Source organism: Strix uralensis, chromosome 9 (genome assembly GCF_047716275.1).
Source record: "Strix uralensis isolate ZFMK-TIS-50842 chromosome 9, bStrUra1, whole genome shotgun sequence".
NCBI lineage: Eukaryota > Metazoa > Chordata > Aves > Strigiformes > Strigidae > Strix > Strix uralensis.
The window spans coordinates 1,795,516-1,812,572 of NC_133980.1; the positions used below are offsets into that span (position 1 = coordinate 1,795,516).

At 47.4% G+C, this 17,057-nt stretch overlaps 1 protein-coding gene across 2 annotated transcripts; it reads right to left on the reverse strand.

Moving 5' to 3' along the window:
• Nucleotides 1-9,727: 9,727 nt before the first annotated feature.
• On the reverse strand, nt 9,728-14,471 carry C9H3orf33 (chromosome 9 C3orf33 homolog). 2 transcript variants are annotated; one of them, XM_074878380.1, is made up of 5 exons: nt 14,374-14,471; nt 14,208-14,267; nt 12,373-12,526; nt 11,412-11,572; nt 9,728-10,975 (listed from the first exon to the last, which is right to left on the reverse strand). In XM_074878380.1, the coding sequence occupies exons 1-5, from the start codon at nt 14,452-14,454 to the stop codon at nt 10,703-10,705; spliced, it is 729 nt and encodes a 242-aa protein (XP_074734481.1). In that variant the 5' UTR covers nt 14,455-14,471; the 3' UTR covers nt 9,728-10,702. The 2 variants fall into 2 exon arrangements, with proteins under 2 accessions (XP_074734481.1, XP_074734482.1); XM_074878381.1 differs by lacking the exon at nt 14,208-14,267 and having other exon boundaries at nt 14,374-14,462.
• Between the last annotated feature and the right edge of the window lie 2,586 nt (nt 14,472-17,057).

Sequence of the window (17,057 nt, forward strand, 5' to 3'; positions counted from 1 at the left end):
ATTTCTCTAGGAACTAGTCTGGAGGAATAAAATAAGAGATTTTGGTTTGATTTCTTTTTCTGCCAGATCAGTTCCCTAACCTAATGTGCCATGAGGCCACCAGAACAGATGTGCTGGCACAGCGCTGGCAGTAAAGGCATCAGAGGGTGCAAGCCAGCATGGTAGCAAAGAAAAATTTCCCCTGGATTTCGCCGGGAGCAATCGGAAACTCTTAGAAGTCAGAGTTGTCTATTCAAAGGGAAAAGGTCCCAAGAGTTTGGATTTGGGATACAGGTGTTGCCCTTACATGCTCTTTATAGATGAGGTTTCCTGAAAAATGCAGGTTATTTTATTTTTTTAACCTGGTGTTTCGGCTATTCCCCCATTAGAGCATTAAACACTAACCTTAGTCATGCATTGTTCACCAGATGAAGACAGACTCTGATGTCAGTTTGCTTGTTTAAGTGTCTGAAAAAGCTGCTTCTAAGTCTCTGTTCATTTTACAGCAGCTAACCATCTACATCAGAAGCCAGAAACAGCATTATCATCACCAACATCACTACTGCCATGCCAGACCACAGCTCTCTTCCTTGTCCCCTGCACCAGTTCGGTCCCTTTCCCCAGTACCAATGCTCTGCTGGAGAGCCTCAGGAAACCATAGTCAGCTTCACCTGGCCAGCGCCAAGGAGCGAAGGGCAGGCAGCGGCGGCTGCACATCTCCCTCCGAATGGCACTGGTGGGAAGGGAGGTTCAGCCTGACCCTAACCGCAGCTAACTGGGACCACGCTACAGGACTGATGCCCCCAATCCGCTCCACAAACTGCCCTCCCACTTTCCAGGAGCAGAGCGGGCAGGCTTTGCTGCGCAGCACCGTACGCGGTGTCTGGCCGACAAGTTCCCCGGTGCCCATTCCTGCCCCGCACAGCCCACCCAGCACAGGCAGGAGGCCAGCCGAGCTGTGTTAGCCTGGAGAGTGGACAACTTCCCTCTCCATCCTATCCCCAGCTAACAAACAGCAAACCTGCATCTTCCCGTGGCTGTTCATTCTGATGGAGCTTTTGTTTCAAGTCATTTCTCGGCGCTTTCTGGGAAGTCATGAAAAGCATGTGTCAGCACAACTTGCTGCTGAGGAAGGCATTAGAAAGGATTTGAACTGACTCCCCATGGCAACAGACCCTGAAAGGGAATTAGCATTTGCTCCCCATTCCTCAAGAAGCCTAAATGGAATTTGTTTTTCTCCTGTTTAAGGAATTATTTCCAGGAGGACAGCATGCTGCTGCCTCTATCGCTCAGCAGGCACAGCCTCAGAAGACACCCACCTTGCACACCGTGTGTTCAGTGTAACAGTTACCCCACCAGACACAGAACTGATAAACATGAATAAGTGTACACGAATGTTTTCCTTACACAGCTTTCTGGTACTCCGCACACCTTTCCGCTGCTTTTGCCAGCTCTCTGCACACCAAGTCACTAATCCAAATCATTTTTTTGGTTTTGCCGCACAAAAATTTTCAAACTCTGCATGTTGAATGCAAATATCTTTCTACACTGGAGACTTTAATCTACAGAGAGAACTCACTTCACATTGGCAATGCTGGTTTTTTTATGCATCATCAACAACACATCTTCAGATCCTATTATACTCTTTGAGATTTTTACGTCTTCTCCAATTTCTTCTATGAACATCACAACTCACTTCAAAGTAAGCAGAGCAACACACAGCGAGCCCACAACTGTCAGTTCCAAGAGCCATCCACCCCAGTATGAATGGTCCCAAAATCAGGGGAACTGATTAATCTCAAAGGCGGTTTGTGAACTCCCAGAGATTCCTAGCTCATGCCTCAATTCTCCAGGTAAAAACTGGAATAAGGGGGAAAAAAATAAACCAACTTTACCTCCCATATTCTGGAGATGATAAATTTCCCCAGACTCCAATGAATTACACTACTGCATGCAGTCAAGAAAATCAACTCCCATTCACACCACTCAGTCCGGCAGTGCCGATGCTGACTGGGGTGAACTCTTGAGTGTCAGCAAAAGCTGAGCGCTGGTCTCCCAAGAACACATCCAGCACAGTTTTTAGCTGAAGCTCTGCCTAAGCACCACCTCGCCTCATGCACCTCCGCCTGGAGTGTGAAACATGAAAGGTGAGTGAAGGGAGTAGATTCGCAGAGAGATTCAACACACTGAGAAATTCACTGAACAGCTGCTAATAACACATCTTTTAGACTTCTGAAAATACCTGGCGCAGACTTTAAGACTTCTTCCCAACAGCAAAACAATGCTTTAAAGACATGAAGTCATGATAATGAACATGAAGTGTAAACTTACTTTGTTCTTACCTATCATAATTTTAGATAATCATAATTCTCTTTCTAGAAATTAAAATTAACATTTCTCTCCTGTAGGTCATTTCACAGCTTTAAGAAGGTCTTTTTCTTCCTCAACAGAAACACACCCTGTAAAAGGCAGGCAGTACGCAGCGCACCAGATCACACCTGAGAGCAGCCATCTCTCACTAGGAGTAAATATTCAGTAATTTGGACAAGTCATTTTCAGACACAATATATGAGACCCTATTAATATATGAGACTCTATTCCGCACAATGGGCAACACTGCCATTTCAGTAGCTGAAACAGCTGAACTTACAGCTATTGCTCTAACCTATGAAATCCTGGATATTGCTCAGCTGTAGCAAAGAATAATTCAAACAATGTGATAAAATGCAAAGATAAAAATGAGAAGCCTGGAAAGGACTCGTGCCAACGCAGCCAGCCATGCACAGGGGTGATCTGCATCTTGTATGGTATTTGGCTGCTTGCTGACTGCTAGGCAGTCCCCCAAAGAGCAGGCATTTCATCCACCACCCCCCTTTGTGTGTGTCATCAGTTGACACAGTTGGTAATCACCAATATTCTTCCATTTTTTCTTGTGGGGACACTGCCAAGTTTGCTGCCAACCAATGTGTCAGTCACTCGCAGCTGGAACTACAACCAGGCAAAGAATATGGGAAGCACACTGCGACGAGGCTCTGCAACGCCCGTTTCAGCCCCGTGCAGTTACAGTCGACACGTCATCCCGCACTCCATCTCAGTGACACGCTTGGTCATGCTCGGTGTGCACGGGTACGTGGGCTTTGTGTCAGTTCCAGTAAGTGAAGTCTGTAATGGGGCATGGACTGCTTTACACAGCAGCTTGTCTCCACTTGAAATTTCTTGCAAGCAACTTTGAGTTATTTCAAGTTGAAGAGACTCACATGGACATCTCTTGCCAAGAACGATACACTGCTTTAATGCACGTGGCCAAACGCCCTTGAAGCAGTTTTGCACTGGTCAGTGGTGGACCTGGGTCGCCGCAGGGGTACGCTGCACCCCCAGCATCATGTCCCCCGCTGCTTCTAGCACTGCAACGGGCGTCTGCTCCCAAATCCCTGTCAGCAGCTCTGCTCACCTCTCCCCTCCGCTCCTCTGCACTCTCCCTGTCCTTGCGGGAACCTTCCTACGTGCCTATCTGCAGCAGCAGATACTTCCTCACCTTCTGCATCTCCCAGCCTGCCTTTCCATCTCTCAAACACGTGCTCCACCTCACTCCCAGCTACGCAGGTACAACTAAATAATCCTTCTGTAACGCCAGATGACCAGTAAAAGGCTCTGTAAATCAGGAAAGCAGAAGGCAAGCTCAGATCTCTGGAGTAATGATAATGCCCTCAGTGTCCATGGAGACTGGAACAAGAAAGCCACCTTTGTTACAGAAAACAATTCCAGTTGCCTAAAATAAACAAGAAAGGAAAGATAAAACCCAAAACAAAGAGCACACACACCTTAGATAGGTCTGCACTAACATTGGCCAACCCCCAGCAGTACTCCAGTGGAAGCACCTTCTGCTTACAGCCGTGGAAGCAAAGACAGATTTATCCCTGGAGTCCGGACACCGTGGTCCAAACCAACGAGTCCCTGGCGCGTTGCTCAGCCCCGCTCCACCACCCCGGGAACCGCACTTTGCTGCTTAGTGGCTTTAACACCCCTCCTGTACCACAGCCACGACGACTGCCCAGAACATGCTCTGCATCCTACTATTCCAAGGGAAAAATGCCAAAATAACTCTGTTTCTAAAGTCCCTTCACTTCAACACATTCAAGTAAATTTGAGGCACTAATTAAAAAAGTTTCTGTAAGACCCTACGAGGCAATTAGGCATGGCAATCTTACCTCCTCCCAAGACACAGGCAGAAAAAACTATCCTATTGAAGATAATACAGGAGGTATCGAACAGACCTCTGCTTTCATGATCTGGAGTGTTTGTGGTATTTTTTTAACATTCAGACTTCTTTAAACTTGTTAAAAAAAACCTAAGCAAACAAACAAAAAAATCCACCACATCACCCTGTGTAGCTGTGGCCCTAATTTTGCCATCTAGGTTATCAATTTAAATTGAATTGGATCTTGGGCGACACCTTACAGAAGGAAAATCCTTATTCAGATTTCATTAAAGGAAGACCATTCTATTTGTAGAAAGATTACTTTGTAGAGCCAACAGAAATACACAGTTTCACCGTTAGAGTGTTTCCCAGAAGTAAGGGGAAGCTAAATACTGAATAGAGGACTAATTTTCTGCATTTTGATGCTTATCATAGAACTGTTTTACTGCCACGGATATTTCTTGACAGTGTTTTAAATTACAGATCGACTCAGGCAAAACTGGGATCTGTTAATAGCGGGTGGCCTCTCCCTTGCTTTTACGGAGTGAAAATTTTATTCTCCTTTACAAATACTGGTCATTTTGATCAAAATCATCATGGGACACCCGCCTCAAAGGGTGAAAGGACAGAAGCATTAAATCAATTCCCTAGGCAACCTCCCAAGCTGAGCCAGTATTGTTAAAATAATGAGTCGTGCACCACTCGATCCAAAACCACCAGCTGATCCCCATTTTTATAGACAATAGGTAGCATGAAAGCAGAAAGCGTTTGCAACCAGTCAGATCATTTTTCATAAGTCACACATCTTCAACTGATAACACATAACATTTTTTCTGTAACAGCCTACTGGCATTTTTAAACCTAGAAAAAGCATCCTTCAGAGTTTTTAAAAAAAAAAAAAAATAGAAAGAAAAGTAGTGTTCTCAAACTTATTCCAAGGAGTCAACATTTAAAGTAACAGGATGACTTTTTAACAGTGCACATGCACTTTGCTGTCTCTCACCTCCCAAAAAGTCTGCATTTTCTTTCCATATACCACACTACCTTTAACTTAGGTGTCTCGTTACAGGGTTGAACCCTGTCTATCTTTTCAATAATGTTATGTGCAGGTATTCCTTCAAATTTCAGAACAACAGACACTCAAATTTTGTTTCGCTTCCTCTAAGTTTTGTAACATACAGGCCAGAAGACTCAAGGACAACTAAATCAGGGGAGTCCACTGAAAACAGGCAAACATTGTGCTTTATAACTTGGGAGTTAAAGCACACTTTAAACAAAGAGCCTATGACTAGTTCATCAGATAAGGCTTATACCTTTCTCCCTGGAATTTAATAACACTTCTTCTAAAAACACTTTTCGGTCAGCCAGAGTTGAAGTTCCCAGAATTACACAGCTGCTTAATTCCAACAAAACATGCATAGAGTATAATTCCCAGCTCACTGTACTTTTTCCTTGAAAAAATGGCTTATGGAGTAGATTATCAATCCTCAAACGAGGTATTTTTAGGAAGGAGTCAAGCCAGCAAGAGGCTTGACTCTTCTCAACTCGACCAAGCATGTTCCCTAAGCGCTGCACCCTGCAACACCCTTCGGGTGATGCCCTCCCCTCCTCTCCGCGGGGTCAGGATTTTACGTTAAGCCTCATTTAACACGGTCTGGCCTAAGCCATACCAAGCGACTCTGGTTTTACCTCATCGCCAAACCGGGTGCTGCAATCGTTCCGACACAACCCCTAAAGCAGAGCTTCCCGCGCCACACGGCAGCAGTAGTTTTACCCCCAAGAGAGGGGGCAAAGAGCCCAGAAGACGACTGAAAGTTTATCCGGCGTGATTCATTATTTAACCAACAGAACAAACACGGCCAGCGCAACGGCAGGAGCAGCCCCTTGGGACTCCGGCCGACACCAGCTACACCCGGAGCACCGAGGAAGAGCCCCCGGTGCCGGCAGTTCTGCGGGCGCCGGCCTTGCCCTCGGGGACCCCCTCCAAGGATGCCCTGGGTCGGGCCCGCCTCTGTGGCTCCAGGGAAAGGACAGGTGGTGGGTTTTTTTATAAAGTGAGTGTAACAGGTACACAGCGTCTCACCGACCAGAACAACATTTTATCGGGGGGGGGGGGGGGGGAAGTTACATCTTGTAAGCCCTCATCTTAACTTTCGGCTGCAAACACCGGGAAAACCCAGCACTAACTCCCCAACCAAAGCGCAGCGGAGGTTCCCAAAGGGGCGGGCAGTCCGTGCCCTCCCGGGGACACCCCAGCCCCGCCGCAGGGAACCTCCGCACCCACCCGCACCTCAGGGGCCAGGGGCTCGGGGCGCCCCGGCAGAGGAGCGTCGCCGCCCGGGGCCATCCCGCCCGCACTCACCGTGCAGCACCGGGTTCAGCTCGCTCCCGTCCCGCACCGCCGCCGCCACAACCTGCTCTCCCGTTCAAACGCACGGCGCTGCCGCCCGGCCCGCCCCGCCCTCCGGCGCGGAGCGCAGGGGAAACCCGGTGCGGCGCCGTGCCCGGAGCGGAGCGCGCTGCCGCCCGCCCGCCGGCCGAGCGGCGGCTGAGGCCGGCGATCCACCCCCGGTGTTGCGGCGGCCCCGCGCCCGCTCCCATTCAACCTGCTCCATTGTGTGTCCGCTCCGAGCCGGCGGGGCGCCGCGCCACCCCTCGCCGCTGCCCGGGCCGCCCTCAGCGCCGCCCGCCCCGCCTCACTCCTGCGGCGGGGCGAGGGGCCCTCAGCCCCCCGCTGCCCCGTCAGAGTCTCCTCACGGAGGGCTCACAGCGCTCCCCGAGCCGGGGCGGGGGGCAGCGGTCCGGCGGGGACTGAGGGCGCGGGGCGGCCCCTCAGGGCTCAGCTTCGCCCCGCCGGCGGCGGGCGCCATGGAGACGCGCGGGACGGCGGCAACCGCCGCACCTGCCGCGGGGCGGCACCGCCCGCGCTCCCTCACAGCCCTTCCTCATCGTCCTCCCTCATGGCCCTTCCTCACTGCACTCCCTTACCATCCTCCCTCACAGCCCTTCTTCACTGTGCTCCCTGTCCTCCCTCACAGCCTTTCTTCACAGCCCTTCCTCACCTTGTGCCCTCACGGTGTTCCCTCACAGCCCGCCCTTCCCGCCCTTCCTCACCGCGCTTCCTCCCAGGCTCTGCTGGCGGGATGCCAGAGCAGCCCTGGAGCCGCAGAGAATGCTGAGGGACCTCCCCCGCCCCCGGCCTGTTTTTATCCCCTTTAAAAATCTGCAGTGAACTTCAAGGGCTGTTCACCTGCAAACCTAATGGCAGGGAAGCGATAACCGGTACTTACTCAGCTCTGATGTCCCTGACATAGGGTGTACTGGCAGCCACCAAAAGCTCTGGGCTTCCTCCTGGCAGCAGAGAACGCGGCCCTGGTGCAGGAGGTGAACTCTCAAAATCTGCTTTCAGAATTGTAACTTTTTATACCTGATGGTCCCGTGGGTGACTGAGGAGAGTTTTATAGGGTGTGAGCTCCCTCAGACCAGGAAAAGAGCGGGAATATTGCAATGAACAGGAGAGGTCACCTGAGGAAGGTGACTGCTGTCTCCCGCCCCACCCTGGGAAGCCGCCCCAGGCGCTTAACGGGGCCTCGCTGCTGCCTTTGTCAGGGAAGGAGGCGAGAGCGCCGTGCCCACCGCTGTCGGGTGGGCTCCGAGGAGGGCCCGCAAGGTTTACGACAACCATTTGCTTTACATGCCGCACCAGCAATAAAAAGCCTGTGCAATGCCGAAGACATTTTTCTTAGTGAGCCGTTTGGAGGCCTCTCCTCTTACTCCCTATGATCTTTTTAAGATGTCGTATTGCTCACAGCATATTCACAGTTGTAGGGGCAAAGGCACAAGAGCTAAACAGTTTAATTATTGTCCTTATTCCTAATCACACAAGAACCGCATCCTCTGCTTGGGAATACTCTGACGTGCATTGCTGCTGTGGCTAAAAGGATGGGATAGTGCTCCTCAGAGGCAGCATGGGGTGTTTTTATACAATGGAGAAAAGTGCAGCTTCTCCCCCAACCTCCCAACCCGTTCCTCGACTTGGTCCTGCAGAGCTATTTGTTTCTACTCCTGTTACGGCTTTTTCAATAGACAGGCCTCCCACGGAGACAAGATCTGCAACCTCTCAAGCCTTGCACAGATGGAAAGCACAGCTTTGAACTGAGCCCTGCTTTTTTTGAGGGGGGAGGGTGTGTTGTTGGTTTTTTTTAGACAGATAAGCCCTGGATGATAAGGAAAAGAGCATTAACAAACAATTACAGGAGTTGACTCTCGTGAAATCATTTATCACTGCAATCCCAAATCCCGCACCACTAGGTTACTCTCTGTGAGACCAGCCTTGTCCGTTACAGCACTGATCCTGTACACAAAGCTGCTTCCTTGGGTTTGTATTCTAACCAAGAACTGCTTGTCTTGTGCAACAAACACAAAAAGAGATCAGAGGTCTGAACTCAAAGATTTAGACACACTTCTCCGTAGTTCCTTCCAAAATTATTTGTTAGACTACCTCACTGCCACCAATACAGGGAACTTTAAAAATTTAGTTCAGATCAAGGGGATATAAATGACATAAATGATAAAGCAGCTGTATTGCCACCTTTTACAAATCCTTCATAAGCCACAACCTAACAGAAAGGATACAGCAATTTGCTGTAATTTAGAAAAATCTCTAGGGCTTTTCTGAACTCCAGCAAGGGTAAAAAGGGCTAAGAGGCAAGCTGTGAGGGAACAAACTTGGTTCACATTTGCCCACACCTCACCTCTCCTTGCTAGAAAAGTAGCATGCAGTTTCCTGATATCTTTGAGCTTTACAGTGAATTTTAATGATAAATCCTATGAATCATTTACAAAACAGAAGCGCAAAGTCCAGGTAGAATTGTATTTAACTATTACAGAAAAAAAACCTGTCATAACTGTACAATTATGCCCAGTTTGGAACAGCTCTTTCTACTTACCAGACATAGGAACAGGAACACCTCTAATTCCCCCCGAGAAGTGGATTATTGCTGAGACTGAATTTGTAGTTTGGGGTTAAAAGTCAACTTTGAGTTTTGCTTTGGAGGATGCTACAGCCGCTCCCGAATCCCTGACCACCTGTATGACTTTCATATCCAGGTACCACGGCAGTGCTTGGCCCAGCCCTTCCGTGTATAATGCACAAAACCAGATGCTTCGCTTCTTTTTAAACTTTGGTTTTTTTAAACAGGCAGACACCTGGTTCCCAGCTCACATGAAGATCTGCCTCTGCCCACAGAGCTGCTTTCCACCCCCCACATTGGTTTCCAACACTGAGATGCATGGCTAGCTGCTCACCATGCTTTGCAAAAACCAGCCTCACCCCTGAAAGCAAAGAAGCACTAACATTTATTCTTACCCAAGGAAAAGCTGCTTTTTTTTAGGATCTCAGGATTCACAATTTTGCTCTGAAGCCAGCAGAGAAAATGATGACATTGCAACTAATTGTCAGACAAGAAATGCTCAGCAATTAAGATTTTTTTGTACCACACTCTTCCCCCTGGTATTTCATTGTCAAGGAATCACACAAAAAGAAAGAAAAACTGTAAAATACTTCACTTTAAATATTGGCACTGTGGGAGATTAAACAAAGCTCAAGTGCTTGGTATATAAAACATGTAGTAACAATGAACATAAATTCAATCTTTATTCTGAGAATATTTACAAAATAAATAATAATACCCTCTCATATTTAACACGTTTCAAAACTGAAACAAGAATTTAAGTTCTTAGTACAGTATGATCCACCTTTTCAAATTTCATGTTAATTTTCATCTAATTTTAGATATTATAGAACCATCAAACAGCATTAAGTTTTCCCTCTTCAAGTGAATGTTGTCTTTTAGAAATTTGGATTACTGACATAGTGATTTATATTCTTTGATATACCAAGTGATTTTTTTTTTCCCCTGAGAAACTTTAGTTGTTTTGACTTACCAGCTTTTTAAGATCAGCTGTAACAAATTACCTTTTATATCGGTAACAATGCAACTCATTATTCAAGAAGAAAGATTTTTAAAACACAAATTGTACAGAAAAGTAGTATAAGAACAAAATTCAAACAGAACACTCGTGTAAACACACCACAAGCTTTGTAAAGGTCTGAGAGGGAGCTTTCTAACCCACATGGGCTACGCAGTCATGACACGTAATAGAGACACATTTAAGGCCCTACCCTGTAACTAACACTCTGCACCTCTTAAAAACTGGACTCGACTGCTTTCACTGGTTGGTTAACACAGCTGTGTAGGTAATAAGCAGGTGACAAACTTGACAACTAATTTAGGACATCATTGTGGAAAAGTTCAGCTTCAGAACATTTTAATTTGTGGTTTGCATACTACTACTAAAGTTCAATCCCACATGGATTATAATATGGCATTAGGAAACTTCACAGGTTTTCTGTTCAATACAGGGACCCTCAGAAATCATGGCATTGTTTTTTATCATGAACTTCTACTTTATATCAAGCACATCACTTGGGGAGCTGGCATTCCTCCAAGCAAGTCTCCCTTTCTACCTTGAAATAGAGCTTCTTAACCAGCTCGCAAACTGTTTCAGTGTCCGTACAAATTTATTGTTGCTTATATGATCTCTAATTCTTTCAGAGTAGCTTTCTCCTTTCCATATTCCTTTATTTTTCTTCAAGGCCCTTAACTCTGCTCGAAGCAGCCTTTTATGAAGCTTCCAGTACAGGCGGGAATCATGATGCAGTCCTTCAATACGCGCTGTTCTGCCAAGTCCTTGTCTCAAGATCTCTTCATTTAAGCATACACTGAGAAATCGACCCTATAAGAAGGCACAATAAATATGATACTCACTTCACCTTTAAAACACATTTTTATTTATTTTTTTGTGTGAACTCCCTCTGAGATACAAGCTTTACTTATGGCTAAATCGACGCTCTGGCAGAAAGAGTTAAAAGTTAAGAGGAATCCAGCTGACAATACTAATGCAACACATTTGTGAGAGAACATTTGCTGGACTAAATATTAGGCTAATCAGGACTACACAATACAGCCTAGTACTATCTGACAGAGAAATATGCTCGTGTCACAAATCAGTCTGCAAAAATACCGGTCTTGAACTCAGATTTACAAACATAACATTTAAAATTTGTATCAGGATGGATAAATTATAACATTTCTTAAATGTAGTGAGATGACTGTGGTCATGCAATTCAGTTAAACTGCAGATAAAAGTAATTTTTTGTCATGATATTTACCTTATTTACTAAAACAAGGCACTCAAGTGCCAAGTCGTCCCTCCCAAGCAGCTGGAACCACACCATTTGCCTGGGTTTCAACTCCTGCTGTAACCAGGCCATGCCGCTGGGAGCCAGCTCCACCCCAGCAAGCCTTACCAGCAGAAGACCTTTTGATTGCCCTGGTTGCAGACAGAGAAAACTTTGTTACTGAATGCAGCAAAGGAAATTCATGCTTTGCACAGCCCCTCTGCTGTTGGTAATGAATTCATTCGCATGGTCTTAAAAAAAAAAGGAAAAGAATCCATGTTAGTTCCCCAAAGCACTACTCATTTGCAAGTGAGAATTTGGTTGCACCTCTCCTTCAATAAAAAAAAATAATTCAAGATAGTGTAAGTGGTTTAAGCTAGTTTATTTTGCATACAAATAGAACTGCTTGTGTTATCAGCCACTCTCATTTTATCCGAAGGGGCAGAAACAATAGGCAAGAAGCACCAGCCCCTGCAGGTATTTGTGAACAGAGCACCAGCACCTGCAGGTATTCGCAAAGTCGGAGTGTGACTGCAGGGTTGATGGACAACTGCAAAGCCACAGAAAAACTGTCCGAAACCAGTAAGGATAGGTTTGTGTATGTGGCTGCCAGATCCTCATCCCTAAATAAACGCGTAATCCCCATAGAGGCTTTTTGCCAGGAAGGAGCTGAGCTATGCAAGCGAATGAACTGCCTGCATGCTAGCTTTCGCTGCCAGAAAAAATCAGGATAATGATGCTAATTAATACAAATAGTGTATTGGCAAGCTCTCTCCCCAGGTCTTCTCGCAGTCCTTTTTTCCCTAGTTCCCTACCTGTAAAGTATGAAAAGACCAAAAGACTTGTACCCTAAACCTTCCTCTCAAGCTTGCCACTGCCAATTCTCTGTGCAGACACACCAAGAACAGCACCGTTTCATTCCTACCCTTGTTCTTCACCTACTTGTACTTACATTTTCTCTGTATTGATGTAATGAAAGGGATGCTAATGGGAATGTGTTCAACTTCCAGGCCTTTCTCCGTGATGTGATGTAATGTCCCCCGCAATTTCACATTCTTTTCTACAAACTCCACAGGTATATCCAAAGCACTTGTAAACTTTGTTGTCTGTTGATGGAAAGAAGAGTAAGACAGTTAAAAACCAAAACAAAACAAAACAAAGAAATCCAAAGTTGAGCAGTTACAATCACATTAAAGTGACAACTTCTTAAAACAGTTTGGCAAATTACAGATCTACTTTTAGACAGCATGGGCAAGTGTATATATATATATTTAACAGTACTCAGCTGCAGAAGCCATTATGTGCCAGCCTTTGCAGACACTTGGGGATGTTCCCTGTTTTACAGGGCTTGCAGTCTGAAGGGTGGGTGTGAAAGCAAGGTTTAAAAAAAGAACAAAGTGACATTTTTTGAGCAGTGCAGATTGAAGTTCACTTGATTCACGGCAAAAAGAGTGTTTTAGAAGTGGCCTGGATGGTGCTAGAATAGGGGTGAGAGGAAGCCACAGGAGCAAAGAACAGACACACTGAAAACAAAGGTGGAGCAGAGAGGGCAGAAACAACACGGGCTTTGATAAGGGAGTAAAAATGGAGAGGGACAAAAGCAGGTGTACACCTTGGAACAGATCACAAGAAGATTAAATGTGATACCACAGCCCTTGATTAACGGGAGGATTCAAAGGGGCAGTTACATGATCACACAGGAAAACAAAGTTTAGCAAAGACTTGGTCAGCAGCACGCACCTGGTTTAGGGGGTGGAGGGAGAAGGAGCGGCACTGGGGATTTAAGACATTAATGGGGATTTAAGACACGCAGAATTTAAGACACTGGGGTTGCGAGGTCTCACTGGAAGAAGCCTGTTGTAGAACACTGACCTACACCGCGGTGAAAAGGGCTCATCTGCTGATGTACAGCTGCTGGGATGCACCAGCCCTTGGGGGAAATAAAAAAAGCAAAACACTACGACTAAACTCAAAGACTTTTCTCCTGTATGTTATTTATTCAGTAAACCTCCCCATTTGTGGTCCGCATGGTCTCCCGCTAGGAATACAGAAATTCAGGACCTCGCAGACTGAGGGCCTGAAGGTTTTTACAAGCAGAAGTTGTTCATGTCTGATCGCATCTGCACTGGGAGTTCCAACAGCCTGGTTAACACATGCACAAACCCTTGGTTTAAAAGAAAAATAATAAAAAAACAGAAATAAAAAAGTAATTTTGGCACATTTGTAGTTCAGGCTTTCCGGTAAGATTCTGAAGTAAAAACTGTACACAAATGTTCTCTCATAGCAAACTGCATTTAGAACTGTACAGACTGAAGATCAGAGTAATTATTATTTTTTAAACATCTGGAAGAAACAGGGAGGGGTCTCTCCCCACCCACCGCTTTGCCGGGGACTGGCGGCGAAGCGCTGGCACATGCCCTGACCGGATCATTTCAGGAAGTGCAGGAAGATTTCAGTCCAAAATATTCAAAAAGCGGCTTCTGTTCTGTATGGAGAAAAGATGCGAGGAAACCGCCTCGATTTCTGCTCGTTTGGCCTCGGGGGGCGAGTCCGCGCAGCCCGCCCACAGAGCTGAAGGGCCGGGAAGCTGCAGCCGAGATGAACAACCAGCTCAAGCGTCAGAAAACACCGAAAAAAAAAAAAAAGGGGCGAGGAAGGTGCCTCAGTTCTGGCCGCCGAGATACCGCTTGCGAAGGGAAACCGGCGTCTCCCACCGCGCCGTGGGCCCGTCACCTCCCCGCCGGCCCGGGAGGGAGCCCCGGAACCCCCCAGGTCCCCCGCACTCACCATCCGTACGCTGCGGGCCAGCACCAGCGCCCCGGCCACTGCCATGCCGGCGCTCAGGCTCTGCGGGCAGAGGAGAGCGGGGCTCAGCCGGGCCGGGCCGGGCCGGGGCTCCCTCAGCCCCGCTCCCCCCCGCCCCTCGTGTGTGTGTCCCCCCCGTCCCCGTTACCCGCAGGAGGCTGAGATGCGCGTCCGCCCACTCGGAGAGGCGGGCCAGGCCCTCGGCCGCCCCGCTCCGCCGCTCCGCCATGGCCGCCCGCCGCGCCCGCCGCGCCCGCAGCGCCGCCCGCCGGCCGGGAGCGTGGGGGACAACCGGGGGAAGCGGCTTTTAGGCTGCAATAATAAACTTTCCCAGGCTTCCACGCTCGGGCGGTTTCACCGTAAGGCCCTGGCAGCCCCCGCGCCGAGCTCGGTTCGGTTTGTGTTTAAACCGAGCGGGGGAGGCCCCGAACCCCTCACACACCCGCTCCCATCCCCTGAACCGCGCCCCGGGACTGGGCCCTGCCGCACCTGGGGGCGCTGAATTAAGAGAAAAAACGACTTCGGAGCAGTCCGGTGTTCAGCGTTGTTGTTTATTCTTCTCCCTTAATTCAAAACTAACAAATATTCGTCATTCATTACCAAAGGGCTCAACCCATCCCCTGCCCTCATCTGAATTGCAAGCGATGCACCTGAATGGTCTGTCAGAAAACATGTGCTGTAAGAACATAATCAAACAACCATATAAAACTGGATTTATGTTTACACAAGTCTTCCACTTCAGCCCAGTTCTGGGTTCCTACATGAACAGGCTGAGATGACAGTGATAACGGTCACAACTCAAGATTTCAGGGAAAGGACAGATTTAGTTGGGAATTTATAATCCAAGGCAACAAAACCCATACTTGAATCAAAACTTTTTAGCTAAGGTTTAAACTAAACCAATTTGTAAATTACTGGCTCTGAGGTAAGTCGGAGAAATAAATATTACCCCTGTAATTTTTTTCATACAAGCCGTAGAGTTGTTAGTTTTACTTTATTTACTGAGAACATTTTAAGATTAAGTAATGAATATAGAAATAGTGCAAAATCTTGTTTTCAGCAAAACTGTAACCTGCAGCCAAATAATTTGGATGCAAACTGCCGACTTTGCTACAGTTTGTATGTTGGGTAAAACGTTAAATAAATAGCATCATCTCACTGGGGGGTCAAGGCAGACAATATCGCTGCCTCCAAAACCTCAGTGGCTCCATTCCCCGCTGCGGGGAGGTGCTCTGCCTTGCTGCCGTGGACTCCCCTGGTTCAGTGACAGAACTCTCCTCTCTCCCTTATTTTATCAGATCAAAAGTCACCTGAACACCAGCTCGTCCTGGTGTCTCATCCTGTGAAACCACCCTGAGAACACCCGGAAGACAAGGAAACAACAGCTTTACAGAAGGTGGAGAACTGTTGACAACCAGCACTGGCAGACTCCTGGGGTGGGTAACCAAGCCGAACGGAGGAGCGGGTGGTGTGGAGCGAGACCCGCAGGTCAGCGCAGGCAGGGCTGGCACACTCGCTCCCGGGGGCACGCGGGAGGCCAGGCACAGCGGCAGCCCCCGCGCAATCCCACTTCGCACACCGGCCAGACCTTACACACCCTCTTTTTTCCTGGGTGCTGGGATTACAGGATTGAGGTTTGGAGTACAGGTAGGTGCCTTGTAAGGAAGTCCTGGGAAACTGCAAGTTACGCCACCGGCGGGTGCGGGTGCCAATGACCTTCAGGGGAGAGCCGTCCTCCACCTCTCCTCTGTGTCCAACCCTTCCCTTCCCCCGGGACCCCACTCACTTCACAATGATCCTGCTCAGGAATTTAAACCAGAACAAACCCTTTACCTACAAAAATCCAGTTTCTGCCGTTTCCCTTCCACTAGAGATAACACACACCTGATGCGCTGGGCCCACGCAGGGATCTACAGTGGTACCTGGTACCACCCACCTCCTCCAGTTCCCATTTCAGTAACAGACTCCCAAGGAATCTCTTTAAACATTTTTATGTTAAAGATGTTTAAATACAATAATTTTAATCTTTTAAAAAAATAAATTATTTCACTTTAAGATAGGCTTGGGAGAAAAAAAAGTAGCAAGACCAAAAGTTTACTGGGTCATTTCAGCAACTTGCTAATCCGTGGGTATGACCACAACATTTCTGACTTGTGTTACAAAATAGCAACACAGATTAAAAACACCTAATCCAGCAGTTGTTTCTCTAGTGTGAAAGAGGAGACAGTTAATATAGGTCACATTTCATATATATTCCTACCGATTTGCAGTTTATGTCTAATTTGGATGTTCTCAGGATCATCTGTCATACTGATAAGCAATCCTCCAGCCATCTTTATTAATACCAAGATTTCACTGGCACCTTCAGAAATAGTGAAACAACACTGAAAGGTAAAAAGCCAACTCTGAAACATCTATGGATTTCATTTCCCATTTCCTGAAAGTCAGAAAAAATAAAAAAAATCTCTAGGTCAGGACAAGATGCAATTAAAGGAAGTGGCTCGTTGTTCCAGTAAAGACCAGAAACTGAAGTGGCTCCTGCAGAGCTAATCCAGGGGGGTTGATCTGAGATGTATCCACCTCTGACTACAAACCAGTGAGACATCCTTTTTGTGCTTACGCGGAGGTGAAATTGGAAGATTTTTAGTTTGGGCAGTAAAACCAATGTGGTTTCATTTAGCCTGACTGATTCTGCTGCACTTGAAACAAATGGAGAGAAGGTGCTGTGGGGGGAGCGCAGCCCCCAGCCGGGGAGAGCCGCAGCTCGGGAGTCGGTTGTGGAGGAGGGAGAGGGTAAGGGACAGAGGAGCAGGCGTCAGCACTCAGGGAAGC